The sequence below is a fragment of the Bubalus bubalis genome, chromosome 23, assembly GCF_019923935.1.
Source record: "Bubalus bubalis isolate 160015118507 breed Murrah chromosome 23, NDDB_SH_1, whole genome shotgun sequence".
Lineage (NCBI taxonomy): Eukaryota > Metazoa > Chordata > Mammalia > Artiodactyla > Bovidae > Bubalus > Bubalus bubalis.
The window spans coordinates 14663495-14684272 of NC_059179.1; the positions used below are offsets into that span (position 1 = coordinate 14663495).

General features: G+C 36.2%; 1 protein-coding gene across 8 annotated transcripts in view; it reads left to right on the forward strand.

Moving 5' to 3' along the window:
* The window catches only part of EXOC6 (exocyst complex component 6), a 191561-nt gene that overhangs the window by 119872 nt on the left and 50911 nt on the right, over window positions 1-20778 (forward strand). For 5 of the 8 annotated variants that reach the window (XM_025274102.3, XM_025274103.3, XM_045164122.1 and 2 more), the window contains exons 19-20: window positions 2354-2383; window positions 13646-13787. In XM_025274102.3, coding sequence (XP_025129887.3) covers window positions 2354-2383; window positions 13646-13787 — 172 coding nt within the window. The remainder of the gene's footprint in view (window positions 1-2353; window positions 2384-13645; window positions 13788-20778) is intronic. The other 3 variants (XM_044935318.2, XM_006073686.4, XM_006073685.4) reach the window with 1 other exon arrangement.

The following is a 20778-nucleotide window of genomic DNA, read 5'->3' on the forward strand; positions in this document are numbered from 1 at the left end:
TGAATTGGGAACACAGTGCCTTAGCCACTGGACCACCAGGGAAGTCCCTGGAGGGTTTTTTAAAACAATATTTTCTGTTCCTTGAATTATCTATATTATCCTTGAATAGGTTTTTTCTTTCTTTGTTCTTCTCATTCTCTTTTAACAAAGAATGCCTGAAACGCTGATTTGCGTTTACTCTGCTACTGTATAAATACTCTATTTTTTGATAGATTTTTTTTTTCCCCTCTTAGTTAGGAATCTGACTGCAAATGTTTTAAATTTGGGAGGCACTTTGCCTAGGATTCTTAACTTAGAGTGAGCAGGTATAGAGCTATCCTTGAGATTGTGGTTTCCTCTCTTCAGGGCTGACTTCATGGATGTGTAACATGTGTTATGGCACATGGTCCTGAGTTTAGAAGGGTTCTGCACATGCTTTGGTGCTTTGCTGGCATCTTGAAATTTTTACAGATTTTTGGGCAAGGGACCCCACATTTTCATTTTGCACTGAGCTCCACAAATTGTGTAGCCATCACTGCCCCTCTTTCCATTGTCACAACACCCCCCTTCCTCCTTCCTGCTCTCTCTCTCTTTTTTTTTTCTACCTACACCAGGAGTCTCAACTCTCCCTTTGAAGTTTCTCTCACTATGGAAAAATGCTTGTGCTCTGTAGTTAGGGGATCACTGGCACGGTTGTTCTAGAAATCTTTAGTTACTTACCCTGTTTCCCATTGCATTTCTGGTATCTGTCCTCTCTCATATGCACAACTGACCTCTAATACACAGCTGGCTCCCAACTCCACTGTAGTTCCCCTGGTAGCATGTAATGGGCAGTTGCTTTCTCTTCTGTATTTAATCTGTTTTCTGGGTGACTTCCCTGGTGGTCAAGGTGTTAAGACTCTGCACTTCCAATGCAGGGGGCACAGGTTTGATCCCTGGTCGGGGAATTAAGATCCCACATGTCATGTGGCATGGCCAAAATAAATAAATAAATAAACATTTTTAAAGAAAAATCTGTTTTCTGTCTTCTAGAAGGTATCCCTTAATGAATTCCTCCACGTGCCTCCATTTTCTGTGTTGTTAAACATTTTATTCCTGTTTTGTAATTCTGTGCTTCTTGTATCACTTGTATCTCAGCATCAGTGGGAAGCAAACACATTGACTTAGTCTACTGTCTTGATTTTGAACAACTTCTTTCCTTCTCTTTGAAATAAAATGATTGGATGAGATCACCTCTAACGTCCCTATTTATAAAATTTATTATTAAGTGTCACAGAGGTGTAAAGTCCTAACTTAAACTTAGATTTATTCATTCTGGCACCTTATTTTCTTTTTTAGTTTTACTCTTTTATGTTCTTTGTCCTTTGGTTCATACTTTTTCCCTGAATTAAATATATAGGTGTACATGTCCTTTGACTTCACTGGAAACTGCAGAGGAGAACTTTAATAGTCAGTAGTACAATCACAGGCTTTAATCACCCTTTCTTTTATGTGATACCAGAAAGAATTATATTAAAAATACAAAAATTATATATTTTAAATTGTTACATAAGTAGCTTTGAGTACATTTTGGTACTTTCCTTATCAAGTGAAAACATGACCATATATTTTTTGTATACATATATGCTAACAAATTATTTTTTCTTATTTCAATATTAATCTTTAAATATATAATAATAATGAATAATGTTGATCTGATGACTTATTGACTGTAACATAAAAATTGTATAATGTGAACAATGATGAAAGCATCACAAGTCCTATGACTTACTTGGTGTTCATGTTCATATGTTAAATGTTGTTGACTGACTTTTATTGACTACATTACAGAATTTTAGCTAAATTTCATCTTGGCTTTATGACTTTTACATCTCACATACAAATTATATACCTCTTATACAATTTGAAAGATTTTGGGAAAAAATAGTTGAATAACTGTTGTGATGGGATTTTGCTAATCCAAACAAATTTTTTTGGAAGTTAAATCTAGAAAGGACCTAGAGGTTACCTAGAGTCTGGCCCAGTCTTCCAGAAGAATGAACTGTCTGGATAACACAGCTGCCAACCCACTGCTTACTGTGGGTAATTACAGTATCTACCTGGCCAGTTAAATGTCTTCCTCCATTTCTGCTTGTGGTTTCTCCTTTACTCCTTGTGTGTTTGGTAAAAAGGATAACTTCCCATATGTAGAGCCACCTTCAGTTCAGGCTAGATCAGATATTCAGGTGTCAGAGTTTGAGTTTTAAATTGTAACAACAACAGAGAGTCAGCTGGCTTGTGTATGGTGTAATTTTTTACTGCTTTAAACACCACTTCTGTTGATATCGGAATACATTTTCCTTTTTTATGATTGCCTGTTTGACTTCCTTCTCAGACTAACAGCAGTGATCATGCAGCCATGTCGGTAAGTAGATACAAGATCAAGCTAGCATGTGAATTAGAAAATAATGAACTTCCTGCAGGCTTATTTTTCTCTGCTTAGGTGCTTATGGAAATTTTTTATTGTTTTGGCAGTGTTCTTGATACATTTGTAGTTTTTGTGGAAGCCAGAGTTTGAAGATAATAACTAGTTGTTTTGGTGAAGCAATCAAGATTCTCTGGGACTTGATTGTGAAAGTTAATATTATGGTGCATCTGTGGTGAGCGCAGTGCTTTGGGGATATCTCTCTGTGGTCATCGCAGGTATGACAGGCCATGCTTGAGATATTTTCCTTATCTGCAAATGAGTTCAATAGTTCAATAAGAGTATATACTCTAGAGATTTTTCTGAGGGTTAAAAGAGGTAGTATACATGAAATGTTCAGAAAAGTGCCTGGCGTAAAATGAACACTCAAAACATATTAGTTGTTATATTTGTTGTAAGATTATCTGTGCTTTTCATGAATGCTTTTTTTCTACAACACTTATCCCAGACTCTACTTGTAGAAATCTCAGTGCATAACACAGTATAGCTCATGACCCAATTCAAATGTTTCTTTTTCACCAAGCCCAATAGTGTTCATTGCCTTCCTCAGCATCTACTCTTTTTTAGTGGCTTTGTCATATTTTGCTTTTTATTGTATTTGTTCATCCTTTTCACCTCCAGTTACAAGCTCTTAAGAGCTGAAATAAGAACTCAAATGTTGTCTGAGTATAGATATTGAAAAATATTCTTATTTTTGAAAAAATACCATCTAGCATTTGAAATTTAAATGTTCCTAACCTGCATTTTGTCATTTCTGTTCTTATTTCTATTATCGAAGTTCAAATTTTGATTATCGTAATTGTCTTCTAATTTGTCTTCGCCAATAGTCTCTCATTACTTCTATTCATCCTACATATCAAAGCTAGATAATCCTCTCCAAAGCACATTTTAATTTCATTTTCTCTATTCAAAAATTTCAAGGTCTCTCACTTATCTACTGAATTAAGTGAAAATTGCACAGGCTAACAAATAAATGACCTCAGTCTCTTTCTGATACATTTCTGACCATGATTTAACCTGGGCATTTAAAGTGGAAAATTCACTCTGCCCTGCATCTAGCTTGAGTTTTCTACCTTGTCTTCATTTATAACTAAAAATTTTGAATCTCTTCCTAGAGCCATCTTTAATGCTACCTCTTTCATGAAGCTTTTACTGATTCTGCTTAACCTTATGTTAATACTTTGTCCCACTTTTATGGTACGTATTTATATTTTGTCTTGAACTATGGTTGTAGACTTTCCTTCTTTCTACTCTCAGAATTTAATCTCATTATGTCAGGAACTATATCTACTCATCATGGTGTCTTCTGTAGTACCTAAACAATGTCTTACGTAGAGGAAGTGCTTTATAAGTACTTTTAAAGTTAACATGAGAGGAATAGTGAATAACTAGACTATTATAAAGATAATTTTCTTGTATGTTTAAAAAGTATGAAAAGTATACTGCAGGGACTTCCCTGGTGGCCTAGGGGTTAGGATTCCAGGCTTTCACTGCCGGGCCCTGGGTTCCGTCTCTGGTCAGGGAACTGAGAATCCTGCAAGCTGTGTGGTGTGACCAAGAAAAAAAAGTATACTGTAAAAATCAGAAGTTTTGAATCAAGAAATTTATTTGTCAAATATAGAATAGTTTCTAGTTTTGAAGAGAAAGTTAACATTCTGTTATTTGCAGACAGGAATTTAGAAAATGTCTATGTGAATATGATATAGTAAAGATGGTATCAGTACCATCAGATGAGTAGAAATATTTGCATGGTTACTCATTTCTTATACAACTCCTTGAAAGAATAGTATAATAACTCAGATCACCACTCTCTAGATACTATAATGTTGAATAGTGATTAAGACGAACCTATAGCACGAAAATAATTTGCAAATTCCCAACACTAAGGACTAACACTTTGACTTATTGAAGAGACAGACCCTCAAGCTTTCACTTGACCTTTTTGCTCATTTAATAAATGTTCAGTTCATTTCAATAAATGTAGTAGTTGTTAAGTATGTATTAAGCGTGCTTACAGATTTCCTGCAGATAAGACCATATGCATATTCAGAATACAGAAGTGAAACTAACCTTGCTATCCAAAAAAAAAACCTCAGATTGTTTCTTGTCCTGTATTTAAGAAGGACGGATGGATTTGGAGATCAGTTTTAGATAAATGTGAGTGAATAATTTAGAAAGATTTGGCACTTGAATGTCCAGTGTTTTAAAAAAGTTACTTATTTGAAATAGTTCTTTCTATGGTGATAAGCGAGGTATTTCTGTGACACATTTTGATACTTATTTCTGTACTTTATAATAAGTTACAAGTACACAAAAATCAACAAGAGCAAACCATTGACAGTATATCAGTGCAATGGAGAAAGTTAGAGAACTTTGAGAGAAAACATAAATGACAAAGTTGAAAGCAGTCAAGGTCCAGTGTTAGTAATAGAATTTCTATTTTTTCTTAAGCTTTTTCATAATGTAATAAAACAGTTAAGTGATTTTCACTATTGGAAGTTAATTGCAAAAAAAAATCTTGCTTTTTAGTTGAAAGTGAACATACTTGAATTTTATAACTCTGATTCTTTTGAGTATTAAGTTGATGTCTCTATTAGCTAAATACTGACTAATCTTGGTGAGAAATTTGATTTTATAAGTTTGTAAGCCTTATGTGCCAGGCTTCTCTGTCCATGGGATTCTCCAGGCAAGAATACTGGAGTGGGTTGCCATTTCCTTCTCCAGGGGATCTTCCCGACCCAGGGATCGAACCCAGGTCTCCTGCATTGCAGGCAGACGCTTTATCCTCTGAGCCACCAGGGAAGCCCATATATAGCATAGCATACTTAAATATTTCCCTGCTGTTGAAGATTGTAGAAAACAGTATTTTGAATTGCTTTTAATGAGGGCATAGTTGGAAGAAGTAATGGCATTAATAACAAAGGGCTTTTAGCAAGAGAATTTTGGTAGGAAATCAGTGGATTAGGGGAGAAGTACAAGACCAACCTGTAAGTAACATTAAGGAGATATTTATTCAATGGAAATAAAACAGACTCTGTATACACACACACAGAGTATTAGTACATACATGTATATGCACACTTACAAATAACCTTTTACTTCACTCTCTTATGGCTGTAGATGAAACAGACTATATAATTGATGAAAGCTTTATGAGCAAAGGATCATTTTTAACAGGAAGATTCAGTATCAAAAACAGATGAAAACATACCATCTAGCAGTTTCAGTACCAGATGGCAGCAGAGGATTTGTGTTCGTAAGGGTCCTTGAGTTTTGCACATAGGGGTAAGTTCTAGGAATGCAAATAGTCTTTCCTTTTAACCTGTATTACACAACAGAAAGAAAAAAATAGAAGATAGTTCTCTCCTCATACCACCCCCCACCAGAGTTAAGTAGGCCAAGGATTGGGGGAGAAGAGTCTAAAATATGTGGATAAGAGATTGTTTGAGTTGGAATTATGTTTATTATGAGCAGATAAAGAAAGTGAAAAAGAGGTCAGATCCCCTGGAGTGAAAGAAAGGAGATAGTAGGGAAAGATGTTGGAGTCAGAAGTTTCCTGTGCAAGCCACGATCTGATGGTGCTCAAGAACCTGTATTTTTTTTCTTCCCTGTATAGAACAGACAGGAATGGATAAGGGTGAGGATAAAAGAGATGATACTTTGCAGATTGAAGTCCCAATAAAAGCGCAAGTTTAGATGAATATTACATATATATGAAACAACGTTTAATTACTTCCTTTTCTTTCATTCAGGAGACTAGGCATTGTAAGGAAGCTGTCCTGTTTTAAAACTTTCTGTCTCTGATGCAAATTGGTCTGATAGCTGGTAATAGCATTGAGATTTAAAGCCTTTGTCTGTTTGGAAACAAGAAGGAGACAGTTGACAAAGACCTACTGTAGATGTCTGTGAGGACTTATTTTTCACTCTCAGAATATTGTTGAATGTCATTTGCAAGATTGTTTTTAGAAAAAAAGTGCTTAGTAGATGACTTACCTTGTTTGCTCCCTCCTCCCATAATGAGTTTCCTTCTGTTTTAATATGTATCCTTTCCTCACAGGATACATTTCCCTGAGTAGTTTAAACTCCTCTTCCAGGTACTCCCTCAACTGAAAGTGACTAATAGTATCTACCCCAACCGCATCCCCACAATCTAGGATTTAGCCCAATGAAATTACCTGTTCAAAAAATCCTTAACATTCTAGATGAGTATACCCCAAACCTTTGAGAATTCCCAAATTTGAGAATATGGCTGTGCTATGTAATTTCTTTCAGAAAACACTGTAAGATACAGTTGAAAACTGTAGATCTTAATGACAGTTACTTTACCCATGTCAATTAACAGAAGACACCTAAGCCACATTGACTTGGGGAGGTTGGGACTTTGACTCTATTCAGTCTCTGAGTAGTTCCTCCCTGCCCACAACCCATTTCACAGAGTACCTAACTCAAAAGTGAGTCTCAGCAAATGAAGCACTACTTGTACTGGACTCTTGGAGCCATCTTTAAAAGGCTGAAATCTAGATATAAATGCCTTGAATGACAAAGGCCTACTCTGTGTTATGTTTACATATGTATGGCTATGTTTATAATATATTGGGCTTCCCCAGTGGCTCAGATAGTAAAGAATCTGCCTGCAATGCAGGGGACCTGAGTTTGATCTCTGGTTGGAGAAGATCCCCTGGAGAAGGGAATGGCTCCTCACTCCAGTATTTTTGCCTGGAGAATTCCATGAACAGAGGAGCCTGGTGGGCTGCAGTCTATAGGGTCGCAAACAGTCGGACATGATGATTGACTAACACTTACTTACTGAGCCTCCTACCTATATATATTAATAAGAGAGAGTCAGCTTGGGTGACATTTGTCCATTTTACTAATGATTATGTGGAAATAGTCTATACTCTTCTAACTTGTTAGTGATTCTGACAACTTCTTTGCAAATTTTAAGCTGTACTGGGGTTGTGAAATAGTAGTTTTTAATGATTATATAGTCCTAATACTCTGAGCTGGGTGCTTATGTAAAAGAAAATGAGGCTCTGACTCTGCTATGACAGAGTTGTTGCTATAATAACAGTTCTTGGATGTTTCAGTTTTTCAGTCTTAATTCCTGTGGCTCGACCATAGTATTCAGTCACATGTGGAAGTTTACAGCTTGTCTTAAGGTTCTCTTGCATTTCTTACATTTGCCAAGGGAGAAGGTTATAGGGCCTTGATATTTTATTGCTTCCCTATTTAAACATGAGCTTAATTGCCCAATTTGCTGTTATTAAGTGAATTTAGGAGGTAGGAAATATCTCTGTCAGTTCCTACACAGCACAGACGAGCTTCCTCTTCATGCTACCTTGGACAAAAGTGTGTTTAATCTAGATTTCTTTTTTTTTTTAATGTAAATTTTTTTAATTTTAACTGGAGGTTAATTACTTTACAATATTGTATTGGTTTTGCCATACATCAACATGAATCCGCCACGAGTATACACTCTGGTATAATCAGTAGCTTCAAAACCTTGACCTCTTCTAGACGTCACTGCCCTACTTGTCCTTGCATTCTCTTTCTGCTTATTAAAGTTAAGAGAAGTTTGAAGATATCATGGGACTGCTGTGACAGCAGCCATGATATTTGCAGGAACCTAAAAATCTGAGTGCTATATGTCATCTAAGGTCATGTTCAAAAGATTGTTTAAGAAGAAGGAAAAGAAAAAAAAAAGAAGAAGGAAAAGGCCACCAAAGTTTAATGAGATCTGTGGTTGGGATGGGACTCCCCTAGTGGCTCAGTGGTAAAGAACCCACCTGCCAGTGCGGAAGACTTAAGAGACATGCATTTGATCCCTGGGTCGGCAAGGTCCCCTGGAAGAGGGCGTAGCAACCCACTCCAGTATTCTTGCCTGGAAAATCCTGTGGACAGAGGGGCCAGGCAGGCTACAGTCCATGGGGTTGCAAAGAGTTGGACACGACTGAAGTGACAACACGCGCGCGCGCGCGCACACACACACACACACACACACACACACAGTTGGGCTAAGGAAGTTAGGATAAGGCATGAAATAGAAATGTGCCATATATTATAAGTGACCTGAAGTTTCCCCAGTTTGGAGAATTTTTTTCCCAACTTTAAGATATTTCTGTTCTTTTTAATCAGTGCATGTGTGTGTGTGAATGTGCGTGTTTGTATGTCCCAAGAGCAATACTTTATGTTATGTCTCATATCGTTATGGTTGAGAATTGGTAAAAGAAGAAAAGCCTAAGAGAGGAGAAAGGGAATTCATAATTGGCTATGGAAATTGTGGTTAACTGATGTGATAACCAGTTCTTTGGGGACTAGAGCTACTTAGATGCAGACAGGAAGGGTATGAGAGGAATATAGAAATGTAAAGGAGGTATTTTGGAGAATGTTAGGGACATTAGAGTAAGTATATTTTGGTAGACCTATTAATTTTGGGGGCATAATCTCAAAACTGTTTTCAAGATTGTATTAAATTTATTTTTAAAACTTGCTAAAGAAATTCATCTTGATATTTAAACCTTTAAACATACATTGTATATTATTGGGAATCAGAGACATTTCAGTATTTTACCATGTGTTTAGCCAGAAAAAAGATTAAAACCTTACTAGATGATGGAATCTTTGTGTATTTGTGAAGTCACCTTGGGGACATTTTTGTGTTTTAGGTATTTTTTTTTCCAGATTGAATAACATTTTTTATGTTTGAGTAGTAGTACATTTAAGTAGTTTCATATAGTGAAATTTAAATTAGGGATTCTTTTGTAAAATAGAAAGAATTATAATAGATTTCTTAGAGTAAAATGTCTGTTTTTCAACTTGGCATCATTTTTCAATAAGAATTCATTTCTGGTTTTAGTGTTGGATACTCCATATTTGATGAAAAACCTCACTCTTTTGGACAATGTGTTTTAAAAGGCTAAAAATTGTGGTTCTTTAGGAGACTGACCGATTCATCAAAATATTTCCTTTCTTCTTTCGTCTTCCCTCTGAAAAGGCTATTTCGTATCTCATAACTGAAATTCACATTGCAAATTGAGAGGCAATAAGTTTGAATACTATAGCAGTATTTTGCTGTTTTTATTTAAATAATTTTAAAAGTCACATAGAATCAGAATTAATAAATTTGCTTTCCAATGTTAGATTTAATGTTCAAATTTTTTTGAACATTATTTTATTCGAGTTTTTAAGTTTTTCCTGACAAGAGTTACATAACTTTTCAAAACAAAACCTGTTATCAATTTAAAGAATAATATAGTGCATAATATTTCTGAGTCTATATATTTTTTTAACTTAAATAAAAAGTAGCATATTGTGCAAAGTTGATCTTTTGTGAGGGTATAAATAAAAGAAAATGGATTCTCCTGGGATCTTTAAGGAAAATAGACCAACACAGAAAGAATGATTGTAATTTCAAGAGCACATTTTTATGTAAAGTGTATTTGAGAGAATGAAAGCAACATTGAAAAATGCTTTCAAATAATTATTATTGAAATCAAGCCTTCCTATTTTATTAGATCTTTGAAATAAAAGAATGGTGAGACAGAAATGAAAACTTCAAATGAAAATTTAAATGTGTCAAATTAGTTTTTAAGTATTCTACATTTCTCCTTCTATTATATTAGAGTAGATCTATCAGAGTGTTACTTTGAAACCAAAACTGTTTTGAGTTATAATCTAATAAAATGTGTTGTATTTTTGTTACCATGTCATTTTATGATGTTTCAAAGGAAACAGAGTATCTTTACCTAATCTATAATAGTAAATTATTCTGGAAATTTGGCTTGACATAAAAACAGATGTGTTTTCTTGATTCCTTTTAAACTGAGGGTTGGTGGTTTGTGGTTTATTGTTCCTGTGATTGGCATTAAAAGCCTTATTTCACAGCTTGCAGTGAGGGACTATTGGGTAAAGACTGTCTGTGTTCCACAAACTAAATTCAAAAAGTGTCAATCAAGGTCTCACATAGGTTACTTAGAGAATGAGTTTTCTTACTGATTTCACCAAATGTCGCCTCATGCTGTCTTTGATTGGCACAGCCTGGCAGGGAGGATGGATGAATCTGTCACCGACTGGTTAATTGTGTTGCTGGTCTCAGTCTGACATTAGGTCTTTGACTCTTAAGTGGCTCAATACAAAACAAATTAGCAGATTGTAGTCATATTTCTCATTCTATATGCTTTGACTTTGTTGAATGCAGTCCATAAATCATATTGACTGACACACAAGTAAATGATGAAAGCTGCTTTTGAGACATGAATCTAGAAAGCAGCACTGTGAAGGTGCCATGGAAGGATGCATATGGTTGACCCTTTGGGAATTTCCTAGGAGCCAAATGTCTCTTTACCACAATTGTTCTTAGAAGAAAAGCTTTTGGGTAATGCGAAAAGGATCTAATATGTCAGCAGATTCTCTTTTACAAGTTCCTTTGAAATACAAGAAGTTTGTCCAGGGGTTTTCTCTCTTTGCAAGTTGTTTTTCAGCAAAATGTGAGAGCAGGGTAAAAAAGTAGTTACCTTTAAAAGCTTGGCAGGTGTTTTTACTTACTTATTGAAATTTATGTTAAAGAAAAAGAGAATGTTAGCAATAGTTGCAATTAACTTTTCAGATGAGAGGAGCAGAAACTTCTAGGCGCTTGATACTAAATGTGCTATATTTTCTCAGTCATGTCATTTAATTATTTTGGCTTTGTTTGTTGTATTGTGAAAAACCAGAACATCTGTAATGAAAACGGCCGGTTTTTAAAGATAGTTGTAAAAGTACTTAGATTATTTTTGTTCTAGAAGGTGATATAGTACTAAAGCATTAACCAGTATTAAAGCAAAATAGTGTTTGGAAAGGAGTGTTTTGGTTATACAAAAGTGTACCAAGGGCTACAGGCATCAAAAATGTTTGGGGGATGTGCAAGTTTCTGGAATATTAAAATTTTCTGTCTCAAAATAAGTAATAGATAAAATTTGCTTACATTTTATAGTCAAAAAGTACAATTAAAAAAAATTGATCTTATAGAATATAACTGTTTAAAGGATTTGAACCTTTGATATCAATTTTGAGCTATAAAAAGGAATTTTTCATTTCAATATTTTATAAACATTTTAAACTTCTATCTTTGAGAACAATAAGCCTGTATTTAATATGCATAATCAAAGGAAATTGCATGTGTTACTTAAAGAGAAACACGTGTGAGTGTGTGTGTATGCACGCGCATGCACACTTGTATGTTTTCATTACCCGTATCCACCAAGTTTATGAAATAGCCTGTATTTTTGTACTAGTACCATTATTTTGGCTCCAGTACTATTGCTGCATAGTCATATGTAGCATCTGAACCCATGTTAAAATTTTACGCAATGTGTTTGTTTATGAAATGAATGTAGTAGTAACTGTTTTTGGCAGTTTATTAATCTGTTTTTGCAGTTAGTACATTATATAAAGTGGCAACATAAGTAGGACGTGGAGCTGATTTGATGGAGAAGTACATTAAAACTAAAACATGCTAGTTGTTCCATTAGATCAAAATGACATTTCCATTAAGTTTTTTCAAGCCTATTACATTGTAATTAAATTACATGCCATTGATTTCTTCTTTTTCTCTCTCTCCCCTCCTGCTTCTCATTCATATTGATATTATTCTGCTTGGGAAATGGAGCTGCATGTCTCCTAGACTAATTCTTCTTGGTTTGGGGATCTTGAAGCATGCTGGGTTTTGCATTGTTTGTTACATTCCTTTTTGGCAGTTCATCAGTATTTGTCAAGTATATTGTTTGCAGTTTCTGATTTAGATATTGGCATTCCATTTCATATGCACAGTTTTTTTTTACTGCGCATAGTGTCTAAATGCTAAAGATTCATAAGGACTCATAAAAGTTGCTTGTTTCTAGTCTGACTTTAAATGTGTAATCGAATGAGCAATTGTTCAAGTAAACATCTTTAAAATATATTTGTGTTCCTTGTTTTCTAACAGATCAGTCCTATGTAAACATTTTTGCATCAGTATATTATAGCATTTATGTTTGGAAGATTTTTGTGATTTTGTAGCTTTATTGGCCTCTGTGATAAGTAGGAAAAGCATAATGATCACATATCACTGGGTGAATATTTGTTAATGCTAATAAGGCAAAACATGGCACATCTTCCAAAAGTTCTTATTTCTAACCTTAGTCATAGATCTTTGAATCATATGGGTGTCAGTCCATCACCAAATCACATAATTGTGGATTGGAGATAGCCATACTAGCAGTGATATTACACTGGAAAGCTTTACCTGAAAGTTTTTGTAATATTTTCTTTTCAACTGTAGTTAAAATAAAAAGCCTGCTTGAAAGAACAATTTATACTAAAGGCAATATTGTGATTCAGCTATATAATCTAGAAGCTAGACATTTAAAATTGTTTTTATAATTTTAAAGAAAATATAGCCTGAATCAAGGCTGTCAAAATTCATGTGGAGATTTAGGAGCTTATTATAGTAGAAAATATAATGATATTGTACTAAAAGACAACCACAAGTATTTGTAGCTCACTTAACTTTATATTTCTAAATTATCAGATGATTTTAAAACTTAATTTTTAAAACTAAATGAAAAGATTTGTAGATGATTGTGAAATCATATTGGTATGCAAGCTTCTTTTTCTCCCTCCTAATTGAAGCTATGCTCCAAACTAAGCTTCCTATTAGCAGTAAAAACTTAATGACTCAAAGTATATTTTATAAAGACATTTTACTTACTACATACATATAAAAGTATATGTTATAAAGTATATTAGGTATAGTTAAATTATAATAAATTGCACTATTAACTTAATTCTTGGCTTGGTTAATTACATAAAGGAAAGTTTAAAAAGCATTATATGAATAAATGTTCCATCAACATGACGGTTGTTTTATGTCACAAATGGCATATTTTAATGTGCATTTTTAAAAATACTTGAGATATTTAAAGAGATATGAAATAATCAATAGATTTTAAACACAAACTTTAATTTTTCTACATACAATTATAGCTTGAATGATATTTATATCATGAGAATGACAAGTCAGCAGAATGTTACTTTCAGTTCTTATGCTAAAAGACAGCCACTCAGAATACAGAAAGAAAAAGGCTATCACTAAAAAAAATGCCATGAAAAATTTTTGTGATACTTTATGATATGATACGTTTCTATGTTTGTTTATTTTTTGGTTTGGATGTTTGTTTTCAACAGGGGAAAGTTGCCCAGACTGCTTGCATGTCAGCCTGCCAGCATCTGTCAACATCCTTAATGCAGATGCTGCTGGACAGTGAGTTAAAACAGATAAGCATGGGAGCCGTTCAGCAGTTTAACCTAGATGTCATACAGTGTGAATGTAAGTACCTTGTTGGTTAAAATGATGCATTTCTAGGAATCTATATGTAAATTATATGGGAAAATGGTATAGAGTAGCATAGTTCATTAAAGAGAGAGGAGGCCTGATCCAGCTAAACTTTTGGCAGCCTTAGAAGCAACTTCTTTCCAAGAAGAGGAAAACATTTCAGTTTCACATTTAGGGCCTCTAGAGTGGCACTAAAGTGCAGTCTGAATGGATGATTAAAAAGGTGATTTATTTATAATTCTTTATTTTTTCTTTATTCCTTCTGGTCATTCTTGTCTTCTTGCCAGAACTCTCCTGATGTTTGTAGTAAATGAATGAAATTATTGTTTGTCATTCTTATTTTCCACACATAAACTTTCAGATACTTGCTAAAGAATGCTCTTAGGAACCTGCATTCCAACTGCAGTTTCTTTATAGTCTGACATTTTGATTCTCTCTCCCAAAGAATTTCTCAAGTCTTTACCTTTGCCCTTATTTTTCGCTTTATTTTCTTTAGATGACAGGGTTAGCAGATTCCATAATCTAATGTTGACATTAGCCAGTCACCTTCAAAATTGATTGTGCTGTTTAGTTATTAGCCTTGCTATAAATGCTTCTAGCTGTAGGTTTTATTACCCCTATACAAGACATGAGTTTATGGAATAATTTTTAAGCAATAATTTTTAAGCACTCCTTTCAAATGTATGGTATATTGATTAAATGATGAAAATCCCTGGTTGACAGTTTAGGCAGGCACCACTGTTGATAAATTGAAAAACAGTGGGGCACAAGAAGGATTATAAAATACTTGCTTGGGGCAGATTTTGCAATAATATATTCTGTGTAAAAGACATTAGAAAATGAAATGTCAGTGGCTTGCAGATGAAGCAGAAGTGGCAGTTTTTTCAATGAGTAATAAATATTTGTCTGCTTCTATACAAGGCATTCTGCTAGGAAAAACATAATTAACATTAAAAAGAATAAGTGTATAGGCTCAATTATTCATTACATTTATCAATCATTTATTACACGAAAAAATACAGTTTTTAAAGACACTGATTTCCTTCAAAAAAAGAGAAATACTAATCTACAAAGCAAAAGAAAGATAGTTTTCCCCTATAGAAGAACCCATTTTCTTTTCCTAGAAAGCATTTCTAATTTTCTCAAATTAGAAAGCCTTTATTATATTTCTTTCTCAAAATAAAACTGTCATTTACAAGATGATATTTATTGTATTTACTAAAATATTTACCAAAAAGCACTTTTTAAAATGTTTCTAGGGACTTCCTTGGTGGTCCAATGGCCAAGATTCTGTACTCCCAATACAGGGGTCACAGGTTTGTTCCCTGATCAGGGAACTAGATCCCACATACCACAACTAAAGATCCTACATACAGCAACTAAGAGCTGGCACAGCCAAATATATAGATCTTTAAAAAAAAAAAAATTGTTTCAGGAACTTCCCTGGTGGTCCAGTGGTTAAGAATCTGCCTGCCAGTGCAGGGGCCATGGGTTCGAAACCTGATCTAGGAAGATCCTAATGCTGTGGACAACTATGCCTGTGTGCCAAAGCTACTGTAGCCTACATGCTGTAGAGCCAGTACTCTGCAACAAAAGAAGCATCTCAATGAGAAGCTGCTGCTGCTGCTGCTAAGTCACTTCAGTCGTGTCCGACTCTGTGCAACCCCATAGATGGCAGCCCACCAGGCTCCCCCATCCCTGGGATTCTCCAGGCAAGAACACTGGAGTGGGTTGCCATTTCCTTCTCCAATGTATGAAAGTGAAAAGTGAATGTGAAGTTGCTCAGTCGTGTCTGACTCTATGCAACCCCATAGATGGCAGCCCACCAGGCTCCCCCGTCCCTGGGATTCTCCAGGCAAGAACACTGGAGTGGGTTGCCATTTCCTTCTCCAGTGCATGAAAGTGAAAGTGAAGTCACTCAGTCGTGTCCGACTCTTAGCGACCCCATGGACTGCAGCCCACCAGGCTCCTCCATCCATGGGATTTTCCAGGCAAGAGTACCGGAGTGGGGTGCCATCGCCTTCTCCGCAGTAAGAAGCTGGAGCACCACAACTAGAGAGTAGCCCCTGCTCACTGCAACTAGAGAAAGCCCAAGTACAGCAAGACCCAGCCAGAAATAAATGCATAAATAAATAAAATTTAAAAAGTTTCTAATGCAAAGCAATTGTTAATTCATTCTACAAATAGTTTGAAACTGATTTCTTAAAAGTCTTTAAAAGCTATCTTGCAGGGGAATTCCCAGGTGGTTCAGTGGTTGGGACTCGGCGTTTTTCACTATGGAGGGCTCTGGTTCAATCCTTGGTAGGGACCTAAGGTCCCACAAGCCATGCTGCATGCCAAAAGAATTTTAAAAAAGCTGTCTTATGAGATCATTTCAGTATAATACTCATGTAAACTTTTATATAAGTATTGCTCGAGGCATTTCAGAATATTGATAATTGGGTCATTGAACCCTTTATTGGCATTTGGTTGTGTCTTCTCAATTAGATGTTTGTTCAGAAATGGAAATTACTGTTTGGTTAGGCAGCTTCAGGTACCTAGATTTTTTCTCTGTTCTCTTACCTCTCCTTGAAGAGCAAGCCTAACTCTACTTAGAAAAAGCACATAAACACACAGCTTTGCGTCTTTTTCCCATCACAGGACACTTTCTCCCATTTGTTACTTATTTGGGTGGAGTTACTGAAGGCTTCTTTTAAAACACTGATGTTTTCTTAAAAGACTAATCTCTTAGAAGAAATTATACAAAACTGTAAGGTATAACTCAGTTAAAGATGTCCAGGATCAGGTGCAAAAGGGAAAACCCTAGCCTGATGAGGGCCAAGGTTTTGGTACTATAGATACAGAAAGGGAGAAACCAGGACTTAAAGACAAATCACAGAGGATAACTCAGCTTCCTATAGGATTATGCCTGTGGTTGGCTCTGCTCCTGCCTTCAGTCTTTCCCAGCATCAGGGTCTTCTCACATGAGTCAGGTCTTCGCATCAGGTGGCCAAAGTATTGGAGTTTCAGCTTCAACATCAGTCCTTCCAATGAACAACCAGGACTGATCTCCTTTAGGATGGACTGCTTGGATCTCCTTGCAGTCCAAGGGACTCTCAAGAGTCTTCTCCAACACCATAGTTCAAAAGCATCAATCCTTTGGCACTCAGCTTTCTTTATAGTCTAACTCTCACATCCATACATGACTACTGGAAAAACCATAGCCTTGACTAGCCGGACCTTTGTTAGCAAAGTAATGTCTCTGCTTTTGAATATGCTGTCTAGTTTGGTCATAACTTTCCTTCCAAGGAGTAAGCATCTTTTAATTTCATGGCTGCAATCACCATCTGCAGTGATTTTGGAGCCCCAAAAGATAAAGTCTGCCACTGTTTCCACTGTCTATTTGCCATGAAGTGATGGGACAAGATGCCATTATCTTCGTTTTCTGAATGTTGAGCTTTAAGCCAACTTTTTCACTCTCTTCTTTCACTTTCATTGAGAGGCTCTTTAGTTCTCCTTCACTTTTCTGCCATAAGGGTGGTGTCATCTGCATATCTGAGGTTATTGATATTTCTCCCAGCAGTCTTGATTCCAGCTTGTACTTCTTCCAGCCCACTGTTTCTCATGATGTACTCTGCTGCTGCTGCTGCTGCTGCTAAGTCACTTCAGTCGTGTCTGACTCTGTGTGACCCCATAGACAGCAGCCTACCAGGCTCCCCTGTCCTTGGGATTCTCCAGGCAAGAACACTGGAGTGGGTTGCCATTTCCTTCTCCAATGCATGAAAGTGAAAAGTGAAAGTGAAGTTGCTCAGTCGTGTCCGACTCTAGCAACCCCATGGACTGCAGCCCACCAGGCTCCTCTGTCCATGGGATTTTCCAGGCAAAAGTACTGGAGTGGGGTGCCATTGCATATAAGTTAAATAAGCAGGGTGACAATATACAGCCTTGACATACTCCTTTTCCTATTTGGAACTAGTCTGTTGTTCCATGTCCAGTTCTAACTGTTGCTTCCTGACCTGCGTACAGGTTTCTCAAGAGGCAGGTTAGGTGGTGTGATATTCCCATCTTCTTCAGAATTTTCCAGTTTCTTGTGATCCATACAGTCAAAGGCTTTGGCATAGTCAATAAAACAGAAATAGATGTTTTTCTCGAACTCTCTTGCTTTTTTGTGATCCAGCGGATGTTGGCAATTTGATCTCTGGCTCCTCTGCCTTTTCTAAAACCAACTTGAACATCTGGAAGTTCACGGTTCACATATTGTTGAAACCTGGCTTGGAGAATTTAAAGCATCACTTTACTAGCATATAAGATGAGTGCAATTGTATGATAGTTTGAGCATTCTTTAGTGTTGCCTTTCTTGGGGATTGGAATGAAAACTGATCTTTTCCAGTCCTGTGGCCATTCCTGAGTTTTCCAAATGTGCTGGCATATTGAGTGCAGCACTTTCACAGCATCATTTTTTAGGATTTGAAACAGCTCAACTGGAAATCCACCAGTGTAGGGCTACCCAAGACAGAAGGGTCATGGTGGAGAGTTCTGACAAAATGTAATCCCCTGGAGAAGGGAATGGAAAACCACTTCAGTAGTCTTACCTTGAGAACCCCATGAACAGTATGAAAAGGCAAAAAGATAGGACACTGAAAGATGAACTACTCAGGTCAATAGGTGTCCAATATGCTACTGGAGATCAGTGGACAAATAACTCCAGAAAGAATGAAGAGATGGAGCCAAAGCAAAAACAATACCCAGCCGTGGAGGTGACTGGTGATAGAAGCAAGGTCCAATGCTGTAAAGAGCAATATTGCATAGGAACCTGGAATGTTAGGTCCATGAATCAAGGCAAATTGGAAGTGGTCAAACAGGAGATGGCAAGAGTGAACGTCGACATTTTCAGTCAGCAAACTAAAATGGACTGGAATGGGTGAATTTAATTCAGATGACCATTATATTGACTACTGTGGGCAAAAATCCCTTGGAAGAAATGGAGTAGCCATCATAGTCAACAAAAGAGTCCAAAATGCAGTACTTGGATGCAGTATCAAAAATGACAGAATGACCTCTGTTCATTTCCAAGGCAAACCATTCAATATCACAGTAATCCAAGTCTGTGCCCCAACTAGTAATGCTGAAGAAGCTGATGTTGAACAGTTTTATGAAGACCTACAAGACCTTTTAGAACTAATACCCAGAAAAGATCTCCTTTTCATTTTAGGGGACTGGAATGCAAAAGTAGGAAGTCAAGAAACACCTGGAGTAACAGGCAAATTTGGCCTTGGAATACGGAATAAAGCAGGGCAAAACTGATAGAGTTTTGCCAAGAAAATGCACTGGTCATAGCAAACACCCTCTTCCAACAACACAAGCGAAGACTCTACACATGGACATCACCAGATGGTCAGTAGTGAAATCAGATTGATTATATTCTTTGCAGCCAAAGATGGAGAAGCTCTATACAGTCAGTGAAAACAAGACCAGGAGCTGACTGTGGCTCAGATCATGAACTCCTTATTGCCAAATTCAGACTGAAATTGAAGAAAGTGGGGGAAACCAGTAGACCATTCAGGAATGACCTAAATCAAATGCCTTATGATTATACAGTGAGAAATAGATTTAAGAGATTAGATCTGATAGATAGAGTGCCTGATGAACTGTGGACAGAGGTTTATGACATTGTACAGGAGACAGGGATCAAGACCATCTCCAAGAAAAAGAAATGCAAAAAAGCAAAATGGTTGTCTGAGGAGGCCTTACAAATAACTGTGAAAAGAAGAGAAGTGAAAAGCAAAGGAGAAAAGGAAAGATATACCCATTTGAATGCAGAGTTCCAGAGAATAGCAAGGAGAGATAAGAAAGCCTTCCTCAGTGATCAATGCAAAGAAATAGAGGAAAACAATAGAATGGGAAAGACTAGAGATCTCTTCAAGAAAATTAGAGATACCAAGGGAACATGTCATGCAAAGATGGGCTCAATAAAGGACAGAAATGGTATGGACCTAACAGAAGCAGAAGATCTTAAGAAGAGGTGGCAAGAATACACAGAAGAACTGTACAAAAAAGATCTTCATGACCCAGATAATCATGATGGTGCAATCACTCACCTAGAGCCAGACATCCTGGAATGTGAAGTCAAGTGGGTCTTAGGAAGCATCACTACAAACAAAGCTAGTGGAGGTCATGAAATTCCAGCTGAGCTATCTCAAATCCTAAAAGATGATGCTGTGAAAGTGCTACACTCAGTATGCTAGCAATTCTTGGCACAGGACATAGCAATTTCTTTTTTAATATGTCTTTCAAGTGATATTGATGCACAGTAAGGTTTGAGAACCACATTGCATGGATCTATCTGTTCATATTGACTTAGATCCATTATTCAGAATCTTGTGGGTATCTTTAGATTTCTTTAGCGAGTTGCTAATTCCCTACTTGAATTTAAGTCATAGTTTTGAATCTAAGTCGTAAGTCAAAGTGATGAGTGACTTTGCTGGATGCCTTGCTGGCATATAGGAATAATAATGGCCATTGAGTTTTCCTTGTCCTTGAGTTTTAATTACTTTTTCAAAGAAGAAAATGTTACTGCTCTGATTCTTTGTAAGTCCATATTAATTCAAAATAATTTCTTTCCTTTCAAAAGGTTCAGAAACTATTACTTAAAAGTCTGTGATTGGTTTATCGGATTAACACAAAATCCTACTAGTCTGTTTTATGCTAGTAAGAAATCCAGAGTCCAAGAAAGTCAGATGGCATAGATCAGGACCTAGGTATCATAAACCACCAAAGATTCTGGGCATCTCAAGAAATTCAGTCAAAAGATTTTAAATGATAAGAGGTGAACATCAAATCTAAGCATCAGGAATGGCCTTTATTTTGAATTAAATGTTCCTTTTATTTAGTTTGATTATTTTTCCATCCTTATTACTTTGTAAAAACATTATGCATATATTTCCTAGGCCTTAAAATGCCACTCTGCAGGTAGAAACAAATAGCACAACCAGCTGAAGTTGGGGAG